Source organism: Macaca nemestrina, chromosome 10 (assembly GCF_043159975.1).
Source record: "Macaca nemestrina isolate mMacNem1 chromosome 10, mMacNem.hap1, whole genome shotgun sequence".
Classification (NCBI taxonomy): domain Eukaryota; kingdom Metazoa; phylum Chordata; class Mammalia; order Primates; family Cercopithecidae; genus Macaca; species Macaca nemestrina.
Window position 1 is genome coordinate 21,424,780 of NC_092134.1, and position 17,470 is coordinate 21,442,249.

Below are 17,470 nucleotides of genomic sequence, written 5' to 3' on the forward strand. Positions count from 1 at the left end.
AGGTAAAAATAGTAAGCTTTCTAGCCTAGGATCCTGCCATCCTTCTACCCCCCTATCCCCACTGCTTACAGCATAGTCAGGTGGTGACAATGCTAGTTTTCCCAGCATGGGGCCAGCTATGAAAATCAGCAGTTCTGCTGCTCTAGGGGGTGGACTCAATTTGGAGTGAGGAAGAAAATTCACAGATCTGCCAGCTAAAAGTTGTGAATGTGGATGGAAATGAATAGCTTTGGCAGTGGTCCTTGTTAGATGGGCAGAACATCCAGAGATTTAATGGGAAAATCCTGAAACAGAGCCATAGAAAGGCTGAGATTAAGCTCTTCACATGACCATCACTGACTAGGAAATTATACCTAAGAGAACCAGGAAAAACTGAAAACCTAAGGAGACTTTAGAGCCAGTTGCAATTTTTTAGAGTTTCTCCAAACCCACATACAAATTGACCGGGCGGGGGGGTATAGCTCAGCAGTAGAGCATTTGACTGTAAGTAGATCAGGATAGGGTAAAAGCCTCAGGGGCTGAAAGTATTTGAGAACCTCTGCCCAAATCACTGGCTGACAACTAAGTTAAACAGATACAGGGACAACCCACAAAAAGCCAGGCTAGGAAGAAAATAATGAAAAAATTTTTTTTTCTTTTGAGACGGAGTTTCGCTCTCGTTGCCCAGGCTGGAGTGCAGTGGCGCCACCTTGGCTCATTGCAACCTCCACCTCCCGGGTTTAAGTGATTCTCCTGCCTCAGCCTCCCAAATAGCTGGGATTCGCTGGGCACAGTGACTCACGCCTATAATCCCAGCACTTTAAGAGGCTGAGGCGGGTGGATCACCCGAGGTCAGGAGTTCGAGACCAGCCTGACCAACATGGTGAAACCCTGTCTCTACTAAAAATACAAAATTAGCTGGGCATGGTGGTGTGTGCCTGTAATCTCAGCTACTCGGGAGGCTGAGGCAGGAGAATCGCTTGAACCAGGGAGGCAGAGGTTGCAGTGAGCTGAGATCATGCCATTGCACTCTAGCCTGGGCAACAAGAGTGAAACTCAGTCTCAAAAAAAAAAAAAAAAAAGAAAAAGAAAAAAGAAAGTGCTGGAATAACAGGCGTAGGACACTGAGTCCAGCTGAAAATAAAAATTTTAAAATTGACCGGGTACAGTGGCTCACACTTGTAATCCCAGCACTTGGGAGGCCAAGGCGGGAGGATCATGAGGTCAAGAGTTTGAGACCAGCTTGAAACCCCATCTCTACTGAGAATACAAAAAAGCTGGGCATGGTGGCAGGCGCCTGTAATCCCAGCTACGTGGGAGGCTGAGGCAGGAGAATCGCTTGAACTTGGGAAGTGGAGGTTGCAGTGAGCCAAGATTGCGCCACTGCACTCCAGCCTAGTGACAAAAAATAATAATAATAATTTAAAACTAGGCAGAGACATTAGCACACCAAAGGAAAAATAGATTCTGGTTTAATTCTAAGCAATTAACTATAAACATAACAAGCCACAGGGGGGAAAACTCAGAATCCAGAGTTGCTACAATGTATTATCTGAATGTCCAGTTTTCAACCAAAATTAGTAGACTTGTAAAAACCAGGAAAGTGTCACCCAAGTTCAGGAAAAAGAGAAATCAATAGCATCCATCTCTGATTGGATGCAGATACTACATTGAGCAAATAGTTGCGCTTAAAAGCAACTATTTTAAATGTCCACAGAATTAAAGAAAACCGATGACAAAGTAAAAAAAAAAAAAAATGGAGATTTTCAGCAGAGAAACAAAAAATGAGGAGGAACCACATGGAAATTCTAGAGTTAAAAATTATAATGACTGGCATGAAAAACTGATTAGAGGTGCTCAACAGGCTGAGCGCGGTGGCTCACGCCTGTAATCCCAACACTTTAGGAGGCCAAGGCGGGTGGATCACGACATGAGGAGTTCGAGACTAGCCTGGCCAACACAGTGAAACCCTGTCTCTACTAAAAATACAAAAATTAGACAGGCGCGGTAGCAGGTGCTGTAATCCCAGCTACTCAGGAGGCTGGGGCAGGAGAATTGCTTGAACCCAGGAGGTGGAGGTTGCGTGAGCTGTGATCACACCACTGCACTCCAGCCTGGGTGACAGAGCAAGACTCTGTCTTGAAAAAAAAAAAAAAAAGAGGTGCTTAACAAATTTTCAGGTGACAGAATAATTAGTGAACATGAAAATACATAGAAAGAAATTATCAAATCCAAAGAATAGACAGAAAAAAGATTAAAGAAAAATGAGACCTATAGAATAATGTCAAGCATTCCAACATATGGGTAACGGGAGAGCCAAAGAGCGGTGAAGATGGGGGAGGTGGGAATATTTGAAGAACAGGCAAAAGCTTCCCCAACTTGATGAACAGTAATAACCTATGGTCTCCAAGAAGCTCAACAAACTCTAAACAAGATAAACACAAAAAGAACCACACCTAGATATATCACAGTCAAAACACTGAAAGACAAGACTGGGTGCAGTGGCTCATGCCTGTAATCTCAGCACTTCGGGAGGCTATGGCACGAGGATCACTTAAAAGTCAGGAGTTTGAGAATAGCCTGGGCAACATGGCAAAACCCCGTCTCTACAAAAAATACAAAAATTAGCCTGGTGTAGTGGTGCATGCCTGTGCCTGTGGTCCCAGCTACTGGGGAGGCTGAGGTAGGAGGGTTGCTTGAGACCTGAAGATCAAGGTTGCAGTGAGCGGAGATCATGCCACTGCACTCCAGCCTGGGCAACAGAGCGAGACCCTGTCTCTCTCTCTCTCTCTCTCTCTCTCTCTCTCTCACACACACGCACACACACATACACAAAACCACTGAAAGAGAAAGAGAAAATAATGTAAGCATGACGGAAAAAATGGCAAATCATGGACAGCAATATAAATAATGGCTGACTTTTCATCAGTAACAATGGAAGCCAGAAGACAGTAGAATCACATAATGAAAGTATTGAAAGAAAAAACTGTCAAGCATAAATTCTACATTGAACAAAATTATTCTTCAAAAATTAACAGTGAAATAAAGGCATTATCAAATAAATAAACACTGAAAGAATTCACTGCTAGTAGACTTGGCCTACAAGAATTACCAAAGGAAGTCCTTTGTCAAGAATGGCAATGCTACTGTATGAAAACTTGGATCAGGCCGGGCACAGTGGCTCACGTCTGTAATCCTAGCACTTTGGTAGGCCAAGGTCGGGGGGGATCACATTAGGACATGAGTTCAAGACCAGCCTGGCCAACATGGCGAAACCCCCATCTCTACTAAAAATACAAAAAAAAAAAAAAAAAGGCATGGTGGCACACACCTGTAATCCCAGCTACTACGGAGGGTGAGGAAGGAGAATTGCTTGAACCCGGGAGGTGGAGGTTGCAGTGAGCCAAGATCATACCACTGAACTTTAGCCTAAGCGATGGGAACGAGGCTCCATCTCAAAAAAGAAAAGAAAAAAGAAAACTTGGATAGACAAGAAGGAACAGAAAATACTAGAACAGGTAAACATGGGAAAAAATTATTTTCTTCTCTTAATTTCATAAATATACATAAGATAGGTTACAACATATAAAGATATACATGACAATAAGAACACAAGGGAGAAAGGAGGAAATAGAGCTACTTTGGAGCAAAGACACTGTATCTTACCAGACTTTAGTCAATTTTAACCCAAAGTAAGACTGTGATAAATTAAAGATGCATATTATAATCCTCATAAAAGTATTTCAAAAATACATATCTAGAAAATCAACAGAGAAATTACATCAGATAGTAACTTGGATCAAGAGGGAAAAAATGAAGAATAACAAAAATGGTAAATATACTGTAAGTCCACATAAAAGGCTGTAAATATATTTTACTCCTTTCTCTTATTTAAAACACGTAAGATTTAACTGCATAAACAAATAACTACAACACTGTATTTTCTGGTTTGTAATATCTATATACATAATACACAGACAACAGCAACACAAAAGAAGAGGGAGAAGGCTGAGCGCAGTGGCTCACGCCTGTAAGCCCAGCACTTTGGGAAGCCAAGGCAGGTGGATCACCTGAGGTCAGGAGTTTGAGACCAGCCTGGCCAACATGGTGAAATTCCATCTCTACTAAAAATACAAAAATTAGCCAGGCATGGTGGTGCACACTTGTAATTCCAGCTACTCAGGAGGCTGAGATGGGAGAATCACTTGAACCTGGGAGGCAGAGGTTGCAGTGAGCCGAGATCGTGCCACTGCACTCCAGCCTGGATAGACAGAGTGAGACTCTGTCTCAGAAAAAAAAAAGAAAAGAAAAAAAAAAAAAAAGAAGAGGGAGACACTGGAGCTAAACTGGAGCATTTTCTATAAAACTGAAACTATTAGTATTAATTTAAAGTTAGTCTTCATCTGAAATGGCTTATGATAGGCCATATTCTAGATCATAAAAGAAATCTAAATAAATTGAAAAAAAATTATATGAAGTTCCCCAACAACCATGGAATTAAGCTAGAAATGAATAGAAGGAAACTTGGGAAATCCATACATATTTAGAAATTAAACAACATGACTGGACACGGTGGCTCATGCCTGTAATCCCAGCACTTTGGGAGGCGGAGGCGGGCAGATCACCTGAGGTTGGGAGTTCAAGACCAGCCTGATCAACATGGAGAAACCCAGTCTCATACTAAAAGTACAAAATTAGCTGGGCGTGGTGGCGTATGCCTGTAATCCCAGCTACTCGGGAGGTTGAGGTAGGAGAATCACTTGAACCTGGGAGGCAGAGGTTGTGGTGAACCAAGATCACGTCATTGCACTCCAGCCTGGGCAACAAGAGTGAAACTCCATCTCAAGAAAAAAAAAAAAAGAAAGAAAGAAATTAAACAATGCTTTTTTTTTTTTTTTTCTTTTTTTTGAGATGGAGTCTTGCTTTGTTTCCAGGCTGGAGTACAGTGGCACGATCTCAGCTCACTGCAATCTCCACCTCCCAGGTTCAAGCAATTCTTCTGCCTCAGCCTCCCAAGTAGCTAGGACTACAGGTGCACACCACCACGCCCAGCTAATTTTTGTATTTTTAGTAGAGACAGGCTAAATTCTACATTGAACAAAATTATCCTTCAAAAATTAACAGTGAAATAAAGGCATTATCAAATAAATATTGGCCAGGCTGGTCTCGAACTCCTGACCTCGTGATCTGCCTGCCTCGGCCTCCCAAAGTGCTGGGATTACAGGCGTGAGCCACTGCACCTGGCCTAAACAACACACTTTTAAATAACCAGGAGGTCAAAGAAGATTTAACATGAGATATTAGAAGATATTTTATCTCAATGAAAATGCAAACACAATTTGCCAAAAATAATGAGATGAAGTTGAAGTGGTGCTGAAACAAATTTATAGCTGTAAATGCCTACATTAGAAAAGATCACAATCACTAACCTAACCTTCTACCTTTAAAATGTAGAAAAAGAGCAGACTATACTCAAAGCAAGCAGAAAGAAGAAAATAATAAAGATTTGAGCAGAAAGCCATAAAATAGAATACAGAAAAATAGAGAAAATCAATGAAAACCAAAAGGTGATTATTTGAAAAGATCAACAAAGTTAACAAACCTTTAGCTGAACTGACCAATTAAAAAAAAGGGGAGGACACAAATTATTAATATTAGAAATGAAAGAGGGAACATCACAACTGACTTTATAGAAATCAAAGTATTAAAAGGGGAAACCATGAACAACTTTATGCCAACAAATTAGAGCACCAGATAAAATGGACAAATATCTAGAAAGACAGAAATTACCAAAACTCACTCAAGAAGAAAAAGAAAACCTGAATAGACTCATAACAAGTAAAAAAAAAAAAAAAAAAAAAAAAAAAAAAAACTGAATTAATAACTGAGTATCTTCCCATGAAACAAAGTCTAAGCCCATGGGTTTCAGTGGTAAATACTACACATTTGTAGGGTTTCTCAAACTCAGCATCACTGACATCTTGAGCCAGAGAGTTCTCGGTTGTGGGGTTGCCTTTGCCTTTTAGGATGTTCCGTAGCATTCCTTCCCTCTACCCACTAGGTGCCAGAAGCACTCGCCACCAGCTGTGATAACCAAAAATTTCTCCAGATGTTAGCAAATGTCTTCCAAGAGGTAAAATCCCTGCCCCTTCCATTGAGAATCACATATTTAAAGAAATCATGTATTCCAAACTTTGGCCTCCCAAAGTACTGGGATTATAGATATGAGTCACCACACCTGGCTGTAAAACACCCTTTTATTTCATATTGAAAATCATTACTGGCTGGGCGTGGTGGCTCATGCCTGTAATCCCGGCACTTTGGGAGGCCGAAGCAGGTGGATCACGAGGTCAAGAGACAAGACCACCTGGCCAACATGGTGAAATCCCATCTTCACTAAAAATACAAAAACTAGCTGGGCATGGTGGCACGTGCCTGTAGTCCCAGTTACTTGGGAGGCCAAGACAGAAGAATCGCTTGAACCAGGGAGGCAGAGGTTGTAGTGAGCCGAGATTGTGCCACTGCACTCCACTCCAGCCTGGCAGCAGAGCGAGACTCTGTCTCAAAAAAAAAAAAAAAAAAAAAAAGAAAGAAAAGAAAATCTTTTCTACGTTCATAGTAATGATCCAATAGAGGAGGGTATACTTTCTAACTTATTCTATAAAACTAGCATTACATTCATACCAAAACCAGAAAAAGGCATCACAAGAAAATATCTATCATGAATATAGATTTAACAATCCTCAACAAAATATTAACAAACTGAAACCGGCCACATGTAAAAATGATTCTACACCAGATAAGTGGGTCTAAGTGGGGTTTATACCAGGAATGCAAGATTGGCTTAATATCTGAAAATCAAGTAATATTACCATATACTACATTAAGAATACAAAACAAAAACCACGTAATTAACTCAATAGATGAAGGAATAATATTTAATAGAAACTCAACACCCATTCCTGATAAAAACTGTCAGCCAGGCCAGGCATAGTGGCTCAAGCCTGTAATCCCAGCACTTTGGAGGCCGAGGCGGGTGGATCACCGGAGGTCAGGAATTTGAGACCAGCCTGACCAGCAAGGTGAAACCCCGTCTCTACTAAAAAACATAAAAATTAGCCATAGAGACATGGGTCCCACTATATTGCCCAGGCTGGTCTCCAGCTCTGGAGCTCAAGCAGTTGTCCCACTTTGGCCTTCCGAAGTGCTGGAATTATAAGGCATGAGCCACCATGACCGGTTGTGAAATATACTTTTTTTTTTTTTTTTTTCTGAGATGGAGTCTTGCTCTGTTGACCAGGCTGGAGTGCAGTGGCATAATCTCAGCTCACTGCAACCTCTGCCTCCCAGGTTCAAGCAGTTCTCCTGCCTTAGCCTCCCGAGTAACTGGGATTACTGGTGTGTGTCAGCGTGCCCGGCTAATTTTTGTATTTTTAATAGAGACGGGGTTTCACCATATTGGCCAGTCTCGAACTCTTGACCTTGTGATCTGCCTGCATCCCAAACTGCTGGGATTACAGGCATGAGCAACTGTGCCTGGCCAAAATAACCTTTTATTTCATATTGAAGATGCAGCTTTTATGTGGGTGCAAGAGTGCTATAAGAAAGGCATACCTGGCCGGGCGCGGTGGCTCACGCCTGTAATCCCAGCACTTTGGGAGGCCGAGACAGGCGGATCATGAGGTCAGGAGATCGAGACCATCCTGGCTAACACGGTGAAACCCCGTCTCTACTAAAAAGAAGTACAAAAAACTAGCCGGGCGAGGTGGCGGGCGCCTGTAGTCCCAGCTACTCGGGAGGCTGAGGTGGGAGAATGGCGTAAACCCGGGAGGCGGAGCTTGCAGTGAGCGGAGATCCGGCCACTGCACTCCAGCCTGGGCGACAGAGCGAGACTCCGTCTCAAAAAAAAAAAAAAAAAAAAAAGAAAGGCATACCTATAGCCTCTAATATTTTTCGAGAAAAATCAGTCATTGTGTCTTAAAGCAAAAGGAAGGTAAAGGATCTAAAGTTGGAGAATTTAATGCCAACAAAGAATGGTTTGATAATTGTAGAGAAGTTTGGCTTAAAAAATGTCAGAGTTACAGGAGAAGCAACTTCTGCTGACCAGGAGGTTGCAAACAAGTTCCCAGATGCCATTAAGAAAATCATTGAGGAAAAAGGATATCTGCTTGAATGGGTTTTTAATGCAGACAAAAATGCCCTATTCTGGGGAAAACAATGCCACAAAGGACATTTTTTAGTAAGGAAGAGCAGTGAGTGCCAGGATTTAAGGCAGGAAGAGCTAGGTTAACTTCTGTTTTGTGTAAATGCAGTCAAGTTTATGATCAGGACTACTCTTGTCTATAAAGCTGCTAACCTCTGAGCCTTGAAGGGAGAAGATAAAACACCACTGCCAGTCTGTTTATATCAAAAGAAAGCCTGGATAATGAGAACGCATTTTCTCTCTCTTTTTTTTTTTTTTTGAGATGGAGTCTTGCTCTGTGGCCCAGGTTGGAGTGGCGTGATCTCGGCTCTCTGCAAGCTCTGCCTCCTGGGTTCACACCATTCTCCTGCCTCAGCCTCCCGAATAGCTGGGATTACAGGCGCCCGCCACCACACCCAGCTAATTTTTTGTATTTCTAGTAGAGACAGGGTTTCACTGTGTTAACCAGGGTGGTCTTGATCTCCTGACCTTGTGACCTGCCCGCCTCGGTCTCCCAAAGTGCTGGGATTACAGGCATGAGCCACTGAGCCCGGCTGAGAACCCATTTTCTGATTCAGTTCCATTGATGCTTTGTCCCTGAAATCAGGAAGTACCATGCCAGTAAAGGACTACATTTTTTTTTTTTTTTTTTAAGACAGAGTCTCGCTTTGTCCCCCAGGCTGGAGTGCAGTGTCATGATCTTGGCTCACTGCAACCTCTGCCTCCCGGGTTCAACCGATTCTCCTGCCTCAGCCTCCTGAGTAGCTGGGATTCTAGGTGCCTGCCACCACGCCCAGCTAATTTTTGTATTTTAGTAGAGACAGGGTTTCAGCTTGTTGGCCAGGCTGGTCTCAAACTTGTGACCTCAAGTGATCCGCCTGCCTCAGCCTCCCAAAGTGCTGGGATTACAGGCGTGAGCCACGGTTCCCGGCCAGGACTGCCTTTTAAAGTTCTTTTGATACAATGCCTGTGGCCACCCAGAATCCCATGAGTTCAACACTAGGCTTTGAAGTGGTCCGCTTGTCCAGAAACAGTGTCTCTAATTCAGCCTCTAGATCAGGAGGTTGTAAGGACTTTTTTTTTTTTTTTTTTTTTTTTTTTTTTAGAAAGAGTCTGGCTCTGTCACCCAGGCTGGAGTGCAGTGGGGTGATCTCGGCTTATTGCAACCTCTGCCTCCCAGGTTCAAGCAATTATCATGCCTCAGCCTCTCGAGTAGCTGGAATTACAGGCACGCACCATGATGCCTGGCTAATTTTTGTATTTTTTTTTTTTTTTTTTGAGACGGAGTCTCGCTCTGTCACCCAGGCTGGAGTGCAGTGGCCGGATCTCAGCTCACTGCAAGCTCCTCCTCTCGGGTTCACACCATTCTCCTGCCTCAGCCTCCCGAGTAGCTGGGACTACAGGCACCCGCCACTTCGCCCGGCTAGTTTTTTGTATTTTTTAGTAGAGACGGGGTTTCACCGTATTAGCCAGGATGGTCTCGATCTCCTGATCTCATGATCCGCCCGTCTCAGCCTCCCAAAGTGCTGGGATTACAGGCTTGAGCCACCGCGCCCGGCCTAATTTTTGTATTTTTAGCAGAGATGGGGTTTCACCATTTTGCCCAGGTTGGTCTCGAACTCCTGGCCTCAAGTGATCTGCCCGCCTTGGCCTCCCAAAGTGCTGGGATTACAGGCTTGAGCCACTGCACCTGGTCCAGGACTTTCAAGACTAATTATTGGGATACTCTGGAAAAGACTGTTAACACCAAGGAAGAGAATCCTGATAGTACGTCATGAAAGTCTAGAGGGATTACACCACGGAAGATGCCATTGTTATAGAAAAAGCTGTGGAAGCCATCAAGCCTGAAACAATAAATTCCTGGTGGAGAAAACTCTGTCCAGATGTGCATGACTTCATAGGATTTATGACAGCTGGTTAAGGAAATCATGAAAGAGATTGTGGATATGGCAAAAAAGGTGAAGGGTGAAGAGTTTTAAGGTACAGATCTTGGAGAAATTCAAGAGCTAATAGACACCACACCTGAGGAATTAATAGAAGATGACTTGATGGAGATGAGTGCTTCTGTGCCAGACAGTAAGGAATAAGATGTACAAGAAACAGGGGCAGGAAAAAATTGACATTAGACAATTTGCCAGAAGGGTTCCAATTATTCAAGACTTCCTTTGGCTTTGTTTATGGAATATGGAATGGACCCTTCTATGATACTGGCACTGAAATGAAAGCGAATGGTGGAAGAAGGATTAGCATTGTATAGAAATGTTTTTAGAGAAATGGAAAAGCAAAAAAGTCAGACAGAAATGAGGATGTATTTTTGTAATGTTACACCAGATGTGCCTGCCTCTCCTGCCCTCCTTTCCATGCCCTTCACCTCTTCTACCTCTGCTACCCCGAGACAGCAAGACCAACCAACTCCTTTCTTTCCCTCAGTCTGCTCATCCTGAAGATGGGTGAAGATTTTTATGATGATACACTTCTACTTAATGAGTAGCAAATATGTTTTCTCTTACAATTTTCTTAATAACATTTTTTCTCTCTTACTTGTAACAATATAGTATGCAATACATATATAAAATATGTGTTAAATGACTTTCTGTTGTCAATCTGGTTAACAGGTTATTAGTAGTTAAATTTTGGGGGAGTCAGAAGTTATATGCAGATTTTTGACTGCCCATGGTATCAGTGCCCTTAACCCTCACATTGTTCAAGGGTCAAGTATATTATCTTGTCCATGAGCGTAGTAGAGCTCCCCATTTCTTTAGGGCTTCTTCAGTTTCTCTAAGCAGTGTTTTCTAGTTTCCAGTGTATATAAATCTATAAATCTTGCCCTTTGATAAATTTATTCCTTTTTTTTTTTTTTTTTTTGACAGAGTTGCACTCTGTCTCGCAGACTTAAGTGCAGTGGTGCAGTCTTGGCTCATGTCAACCTTTGTCTCCTGGGTTCAAGTGATTTCTCCTGCCTCAGCCTCCTGAGTATTTGGGATTACAGGCTCGCTCCACCATGCCTGGCTAATTTTTGTATTTTCAGTAGAGACAGAGTTTCACCGTGTTGGCCAGGCTGATCTTGAACTCCTGACCTCAGGCAATCCACCTGCCTTGGCCTCCCAAAGTGCTGGAATTACAGGCAAGAGCCACCGCGCCCAGCCTGATAAATTTATTCCTATTTTCTTCTTCACGCCTGTAATCCCAGCACTTTGGGAGGCCGAGACGGTCAGATCACAAGGTCAGGAGATCGAGAACATCCTGGCTAACATGGTGAAACCCTGTCTCTACTAAAAAAAACCCAAATAATTAGCCGGGCGTGGTGGCAGGCGCCTGTAGTCCCGGTTATTCAGGAGGCTGAGGCAGGAGAATGGTGCGAACCCGGGAGGCGGAGCTTACAGTGAGCCGAGATCGTGCCACTGTACTCCGGCCTGGGCAACAGAGCAAGACTCTGTCTCAAAAAAAAAAAAACAACAAAAAAACAAAAAGAATGGAATTGTTTTCTTCATTTCATTTTTGGATTGTTTGTCGCTAGTGTATGGAAATACAGTTGATTTCTGTACATTGATTTTGTATTTTGTATCCTTAGTATATTTGCATACCAGTTCTTATAGATCCCTTAGGATTTTCTACATATAAAACAAAATTTTTTTGTTTTGAGATGGAGTCTCTGTCTGTTGCCCAGACTGGAGTGCAGTGGTGTGATCTCAGCTTACTGCACCCTCTGCCTTCCAAGTTCAAGCAATTCTTCTGTCTCAGCCTCCTGAGTAGCTGGGACTACAGGTGCCTACCACCAAGCCCAGCTAATTTTTCATCTGTTTAGTAGAGACGGGGTTTCACCTTGCTGGTCAGGCTGGTCTCAAATTCCTGACCTCCGGTGATCCACCCGCCTCGGCCTCCAAAGTGCTGGGATTACAGGCTTGAGCCACTATGCCTGGCCTGGCTGACAGTTTTTATCAGGAATGGGTGTTGAGTTTCTATTAAATATTATTCCTTCATCTATTGAGTTAATTACGTGGTTTTTGTTTTGTATTCTTAATGTAGTATATGGTAATATTACTTGATTTTCAGATATTAAGCCAATCTTGCATTCCTGGTATAAACCCCACTTAGACCCACTTATCTGGTGTAGAATCATTTTTACATGTGGCCGGTTTCAGTTTGTTAATATTTTGTTGAGGATTGTTAAATCTATATTCATGATAGATATTTTCTTGTGATGCCTTTTTCTGGTTTTGGTATGAATGTAATGCTAGCTTTATAGAATAAGTTAGAAAGTATACCCTCCTCTATTGGATCATTACTATGAACGTAGAAAAGATTTTCTTTTCTTTCTTTTTTTTTTTTTTTTTTTTTTGAGACAGAGTCTCGCTCTGCTGCCAGGCTGGAGTGGAGTACAGTGGCACTATCTATGGATAGTGGTGAACCCTATATATACTGTTTGTTCTGATAACCAAGATGACTACTAAGTAATTACAGGATAGGAAGCATATACAGTGTGAACATGTTGGACAAAGGGATGATTCATGTCCCAGGCAATATGGTAAGAGATTTCATTACACTACAAAGAATAATGCATAATTTGAAACTAATGAGGGCCAGGCGCAGTGACTCATGCCTGTAATTCCAGCACTTTGGGAGGCCGAGGAGGGTGGATCATGAGGTCAGGAGTTCAAGACAAGCCTGGTCAACATACTAAAAATACCAAAATTAGCCAGGCGTGGTGGCGCACACCCGTAATCCCAGCTACTCAGGAGGCTGAGGCAGTAGAATTGCCTGAACCCAGGAGGCAGAGGTTGCAGTGAGCCAAGATCGCGCCACTGCACTCCAGCCTGGGCATCAGAGCAAGACTCTGTCTCAAAAAAAAAAAAAAAAAAGAAAGAAAGAAAAGAAACTTATGAATTAATGATTTCTGGGTTTTTCCACTTAATATTTTCAGACTGCAGTTGACCATATGTAACTGAAACTGTGGAAAGCAAAACCATGGATAAGGGAGGATGAGATCTTAAAGTCCAATCAGTCCACTCTCAGGTAGCCTGGCAGCAAGAGTTCAAGCGCTATGGCTGGAGGCCAGGAAAACAGCTTTCCAGCTGAACACTACAGGTTTGTCTCAGTGCTCACCATCTGCTGATCACCTCAAAAAAACCAAAACAATGAATACAACACAATGCCACAGACCAAATGTTTTTTATTTGATGTAATGCTGGCTTGCTTCCAAAGCAGTACATCCTAATCAGTACTGATTTTCAGCTCCACCAATAGGTATTGGTTGGACATGCCCAAATTAGTGTAGATTCACCATGACCTATTGAGTACTTTTGAGTGAAGAAAAGCTAAAAAAATTTTAAGAAAATTGGGCTGGGTAGCCGAATGCAGTGGCTCATGCCTGTAATCCCAACACTTTGGGAGGCCGAGGCGGGTGGATCATGAGGTCAGGAGAGCAAGACCATCCTAACACTGTGAAACCCCGTCTCTACTAAAAATGCAAAAAAATTAGCCAGGCATGGTGGTGGGCACCTGTAGTCCCAGCTACTCAGGAGGCTGAGGCAGGAAAATGGCGTGAACCCGAGAAGGTGGAGCTTGCAGTGAGCCGAGATCGCACCACTGCATTCCAGCCTGGGGGACAGAGCAAGACTCCGTCTCAAAAAAAAAAAAAGAAAAGAAAAAAAAATTGGGCTGCGAAAGAGTCAAGTGAAAAAAACAACTCTTTGTAAAGCACCTTTAAATTGCTACGAGCTGATATTCATTGAGCTCTTGCTGTTAGGTATATTATTTTTTTGAGGAGTCTCACTGTCACCCAGGCTGGAGTGCAGTGGTGCGATCTCAGCTCGCTGCAACTTCCGCCCCCCAGGTTCAAGCGATTCTCCTGCCTCAGCCTTCTAAGTAGCTGGGATTACAGACGTGTGCCATCACACTTGGCTAATTTTTCTATTTTTAGTAGAGATGGGGATCTTACCATGTTGGCCAGAGTGTTCTCCAACTCCTGAACTCAGGTGATCCGCCCACCTCGGCCTCCCAAAGTGCTGGGATTACAGGTGTGAGCCACTGTGCTTGGCCTAGGTATTATTATAAGCACATTTAGGTATATCTGCTCATTTAATCCTCAAAAACTAACAAACAAACAAACGAAAAACCCTATCAGCTGGGGAGTGCTTTTATCCCGTCTACAGATGAGGAAACTAACAAGACAGAAGTGAAGTGACATCGTACTCAGACACACAGCTAATAAAACAGAAAGGCTAGGCTGGGCGTGGTGGCTCATGCCTGTAGTCCCAACACTGTGGGAGGCTGAGAAGATATCTGAGAGCAGGAGACCAGCCTGGCCAACATGGTGAAACCCCGTCTTTTCTAGCAATACAAAAATTTTAGCCGGGCATGGTGGTGTGCACCTGTAGTCCCATACTCAGAGGGCCAAGGCACAATAACTGCTTGAACCCAAGAAGAGGCTGCAGTGAGCCGAGATCACACCACTGCACTCCAGCCTGAGTGACAGAGTGAGACTCTGTCTCAAAAAAAAAAAACATAGGCTGAGATTTCAACTGAGTCTACCTAGAGAAACTATAACAACCACTAAGCAACATTGCTGCCCTATTTGTAAACTTGTCCCGTGGAACTATGTTTCTCTTCTGCTCAAAACTCTCCTATAGTTCCCCTTTTAATCAGGGTCAAAGCCAAAGGTCTTACAATGGCCTACAAGGCCCTAAGTGACTTGCTTCCCATTGCTACTCTACACCATTTCCACTGACCCACTGCATTCCAGCAACCTTGCTCTTCCTACATCACACTACACCTGCTTCTACCTCAAGGTCTGTCCTTGCTGTTCCCACTGCCTGTTATACTCTTCCCTGAGACAGTAGTGGCTTGCTCTCACATTTCCATCAGAACTCTACACAGTGTTACCTCCTTGGACTACCCTATTTAACACAGTACTCCTCACCCTTTCCACACTTAATTAAAACCACCTAGCAGTAACACCACCCTCTAAAATATAAGCTACATGACAACAGGGACATCTAGGAGTCTGGCTTGTACCATTTGTGTCTAGGACACCACCTGGCACACAGGAGATAATGCTTAAAAACTGGCCACATACGCTTTGATTCACAACCCAATTAAATAACTTCAGGCAGCAAATCATGCCTCTGTGCCAATAAAACCCAAACCAAGGCTGGGCGCGGTGGCTCACACCTGTAATCTCAGAACTTTGGGAGGCCGAGGTGGGCAGACCACGATGTCAGGAGATGGAGACCATCCTAGCTAACACGGTGAAACATGACCTCTACTAAAAACACAAAAAAATTAGCTGGGTGTGGTGGCACACGCCTGTAGTCCCAGCTACTCGGGAGGCTGAGGCAGGAGAATCACTTGAACCTGGGAGGCGGAGGTTGCAGTGAGCCAAGAGTGTGCCACTGCACTCCAGCCTGGGCGACAGTGAGACTCCGACTCAGAAAAAAAAAAAAAAGAAGAAGAAGAAGAAAAGGATATATCAAAGCAGTCTTATAGAATCTTTATTTTTATGATTAAAAACCTGGTCTTCCTTGGGCCAGGCACGGTGGCTCACGCCTGTAATCCCATCACTTCGGGAGGCCGAGGCAGGTGGATCATGAGGTCAGGAGATTGAGCCCATCCTGGCTATTACGGTGAAACCCCGTCTCTACTAAAAATACAAAAAAAAAAAAAAAAAAGCAGGGCATGATGGGTGGGCACTTGTAATCCCAGCTACTCAGTAGGCTGAGGCAGGAGAATGGCGTGAACCCAGGAGGCAGAACTTGCAGTGAGACGAGATCGCGCCACTGCACTCCAGCCTGGGGGACAGAGTGAGACTCTGTCTCCAAAAAAAAAAAAAACCAAAACCTGGTCTTCCTTAATGTATATATGTTGATATCTCCTTTAAAGGGTTAAGTTTCTTTGGAATGACTTGATGATTTTGAGAAACTATATACCACCTAAAGAATTGGTAGAAGTGTAAATTCTTAATCAGTTACTAGTAATAGTCATTGCCTTGAAGGGGAAAATAACCCCAAGTTGACAACAGATGCCTGTCCTTCCAGATAAAATGAAATTATTCAACGCACTGGGTTGACTTAACACTGCAAGCAAATAAATAACACATCAAACTTTAAGCTTGTTTAATTTTCATGAGACTAATTTCTTAGCTACAGCTGTCAAAACAGGTAACTAGCCCTAAGTGGGCAAAATGTGCCTTAAAAAAAAAAATTAAAAACAGGTTTTAGAAAACTTATTTTATTTGTGTAATTTTCGAATACACATTTGCTTTTCTTTGGGTTTAAGCGCAGTTAAGTCACAGGAACTGTTAACTTTTCCTAAGTAAACTCAATGCTTCCTAGGAGAGAGAAGAGGAAAGAGAAAAGGGGGAGAACACACGGAAAAGTGAGGACAACCTATTTGACAAAGGACAGGTTTTGTATGGCGAACCACCTTCTTCCGAAACTGCAGATTTCCAGAAGGTTGATTTCAAACAAATCGGGAGGGATGGATAAATTCCAACTCTCCAAGTGCTGTAGACCATCCGGAAGCAAATGCCGGCGGCCCTTGGGGAGTGATCGAGACGTGTAGTAGTAGCAGGGCTCTCTTCGTCCCATTCATTGACACTTGATAGTGTCTCCAGAACACTCACCTCCGTTCTAGCTGAGCACAAGTCACACTCACCAAGGAAGCTGGTGGGAGTCGGACACACACCCAGACGTACACCCACACCCTTGGCCCCAGGGCTGTAAAGCGCGATCCACGGAATCCAGAGGAGACCGAAACCCAGGAGTCGATGGAACCTCTCACTGCAAAATCTCCCCGCTTTCTGAGGCTGAAGCCGAGAAGAACGCCACAGGACAACGCAGGGGAAGAGGGGGCACCTCCCCCTTACCTTGATGGCTTTCTCCATGTCGCTCTCCTCCGACATACTCAGTGGGGCCCCCACAGCCGGGAGAGGCAGAGGCTGCGCAGCCGCCCTGTCCCCGCGTGGCCGAGGAAGCAAAGGGCTCGGCTCTCGGGCCCCTGGGCCTCGTGACGACGGGAGGCGGCCGCCCCTCGGGACCGGTGGGGATGAAGACCCCGGAGCCGGCTCTGCTTCGGCGGGCGGCTCTAGGCTGGCGGCAGCAGCAGCGGCGAAGGCGGCGGCCCCTGGGGACAAGTCTTTGTGCTGGGCCCCGCGCAGCCGCCTCCTAGCCTCATCCCCGGCTGGGGAGTCAGGCTCCCGGGGTAGGGCGAGACGGGGAGGGCCTCCACCCGGGGCGCTGTGCAGGGGCCTCGTGGGGCCGCCGCTTAGACCCGGGCTCGCCAGGTCCTAAAGAGGAGCCTGCGCCTCCGCCT

The 17,470-nt window shown here is 44.2% G+C and overlaps 1 protein-coding gene across 5 annotated transcripts in view; it reads right to left on the reverse strand.

The window, feature by feature from the left end:
• LOC105493399 (MAPK activated protein kinase 5) overlaps positions 1–17,450 on the reverse strand; it is a 55,960-nt gene extending 38,510 nt beyond the window's left edge. For 4 of the 5 annotated variants that reach the window (XM_071071052.1, XM_071071054.1, XM_011760996.3 and 1 more), the window contains exon 1: positions 17,025–17,450. In XM_071071052.1, the coding sequence (XP_070927153.1) occupies positions 17,025–17,060 (36 nt within the window). In that variant the 5' untranslated portion in view covers positions 17,061–17,450. Of the gene's footprint in view, positions 1–3,310; positions 3,434–17,024 lie in introns of all 5 variants that reach the window. The other variant, XM_071071053.1, reaches the window with a different exon arrangement.
• Between the last annotated feature and the right edge of the window lie 20 nt (positions 17,451–17,470).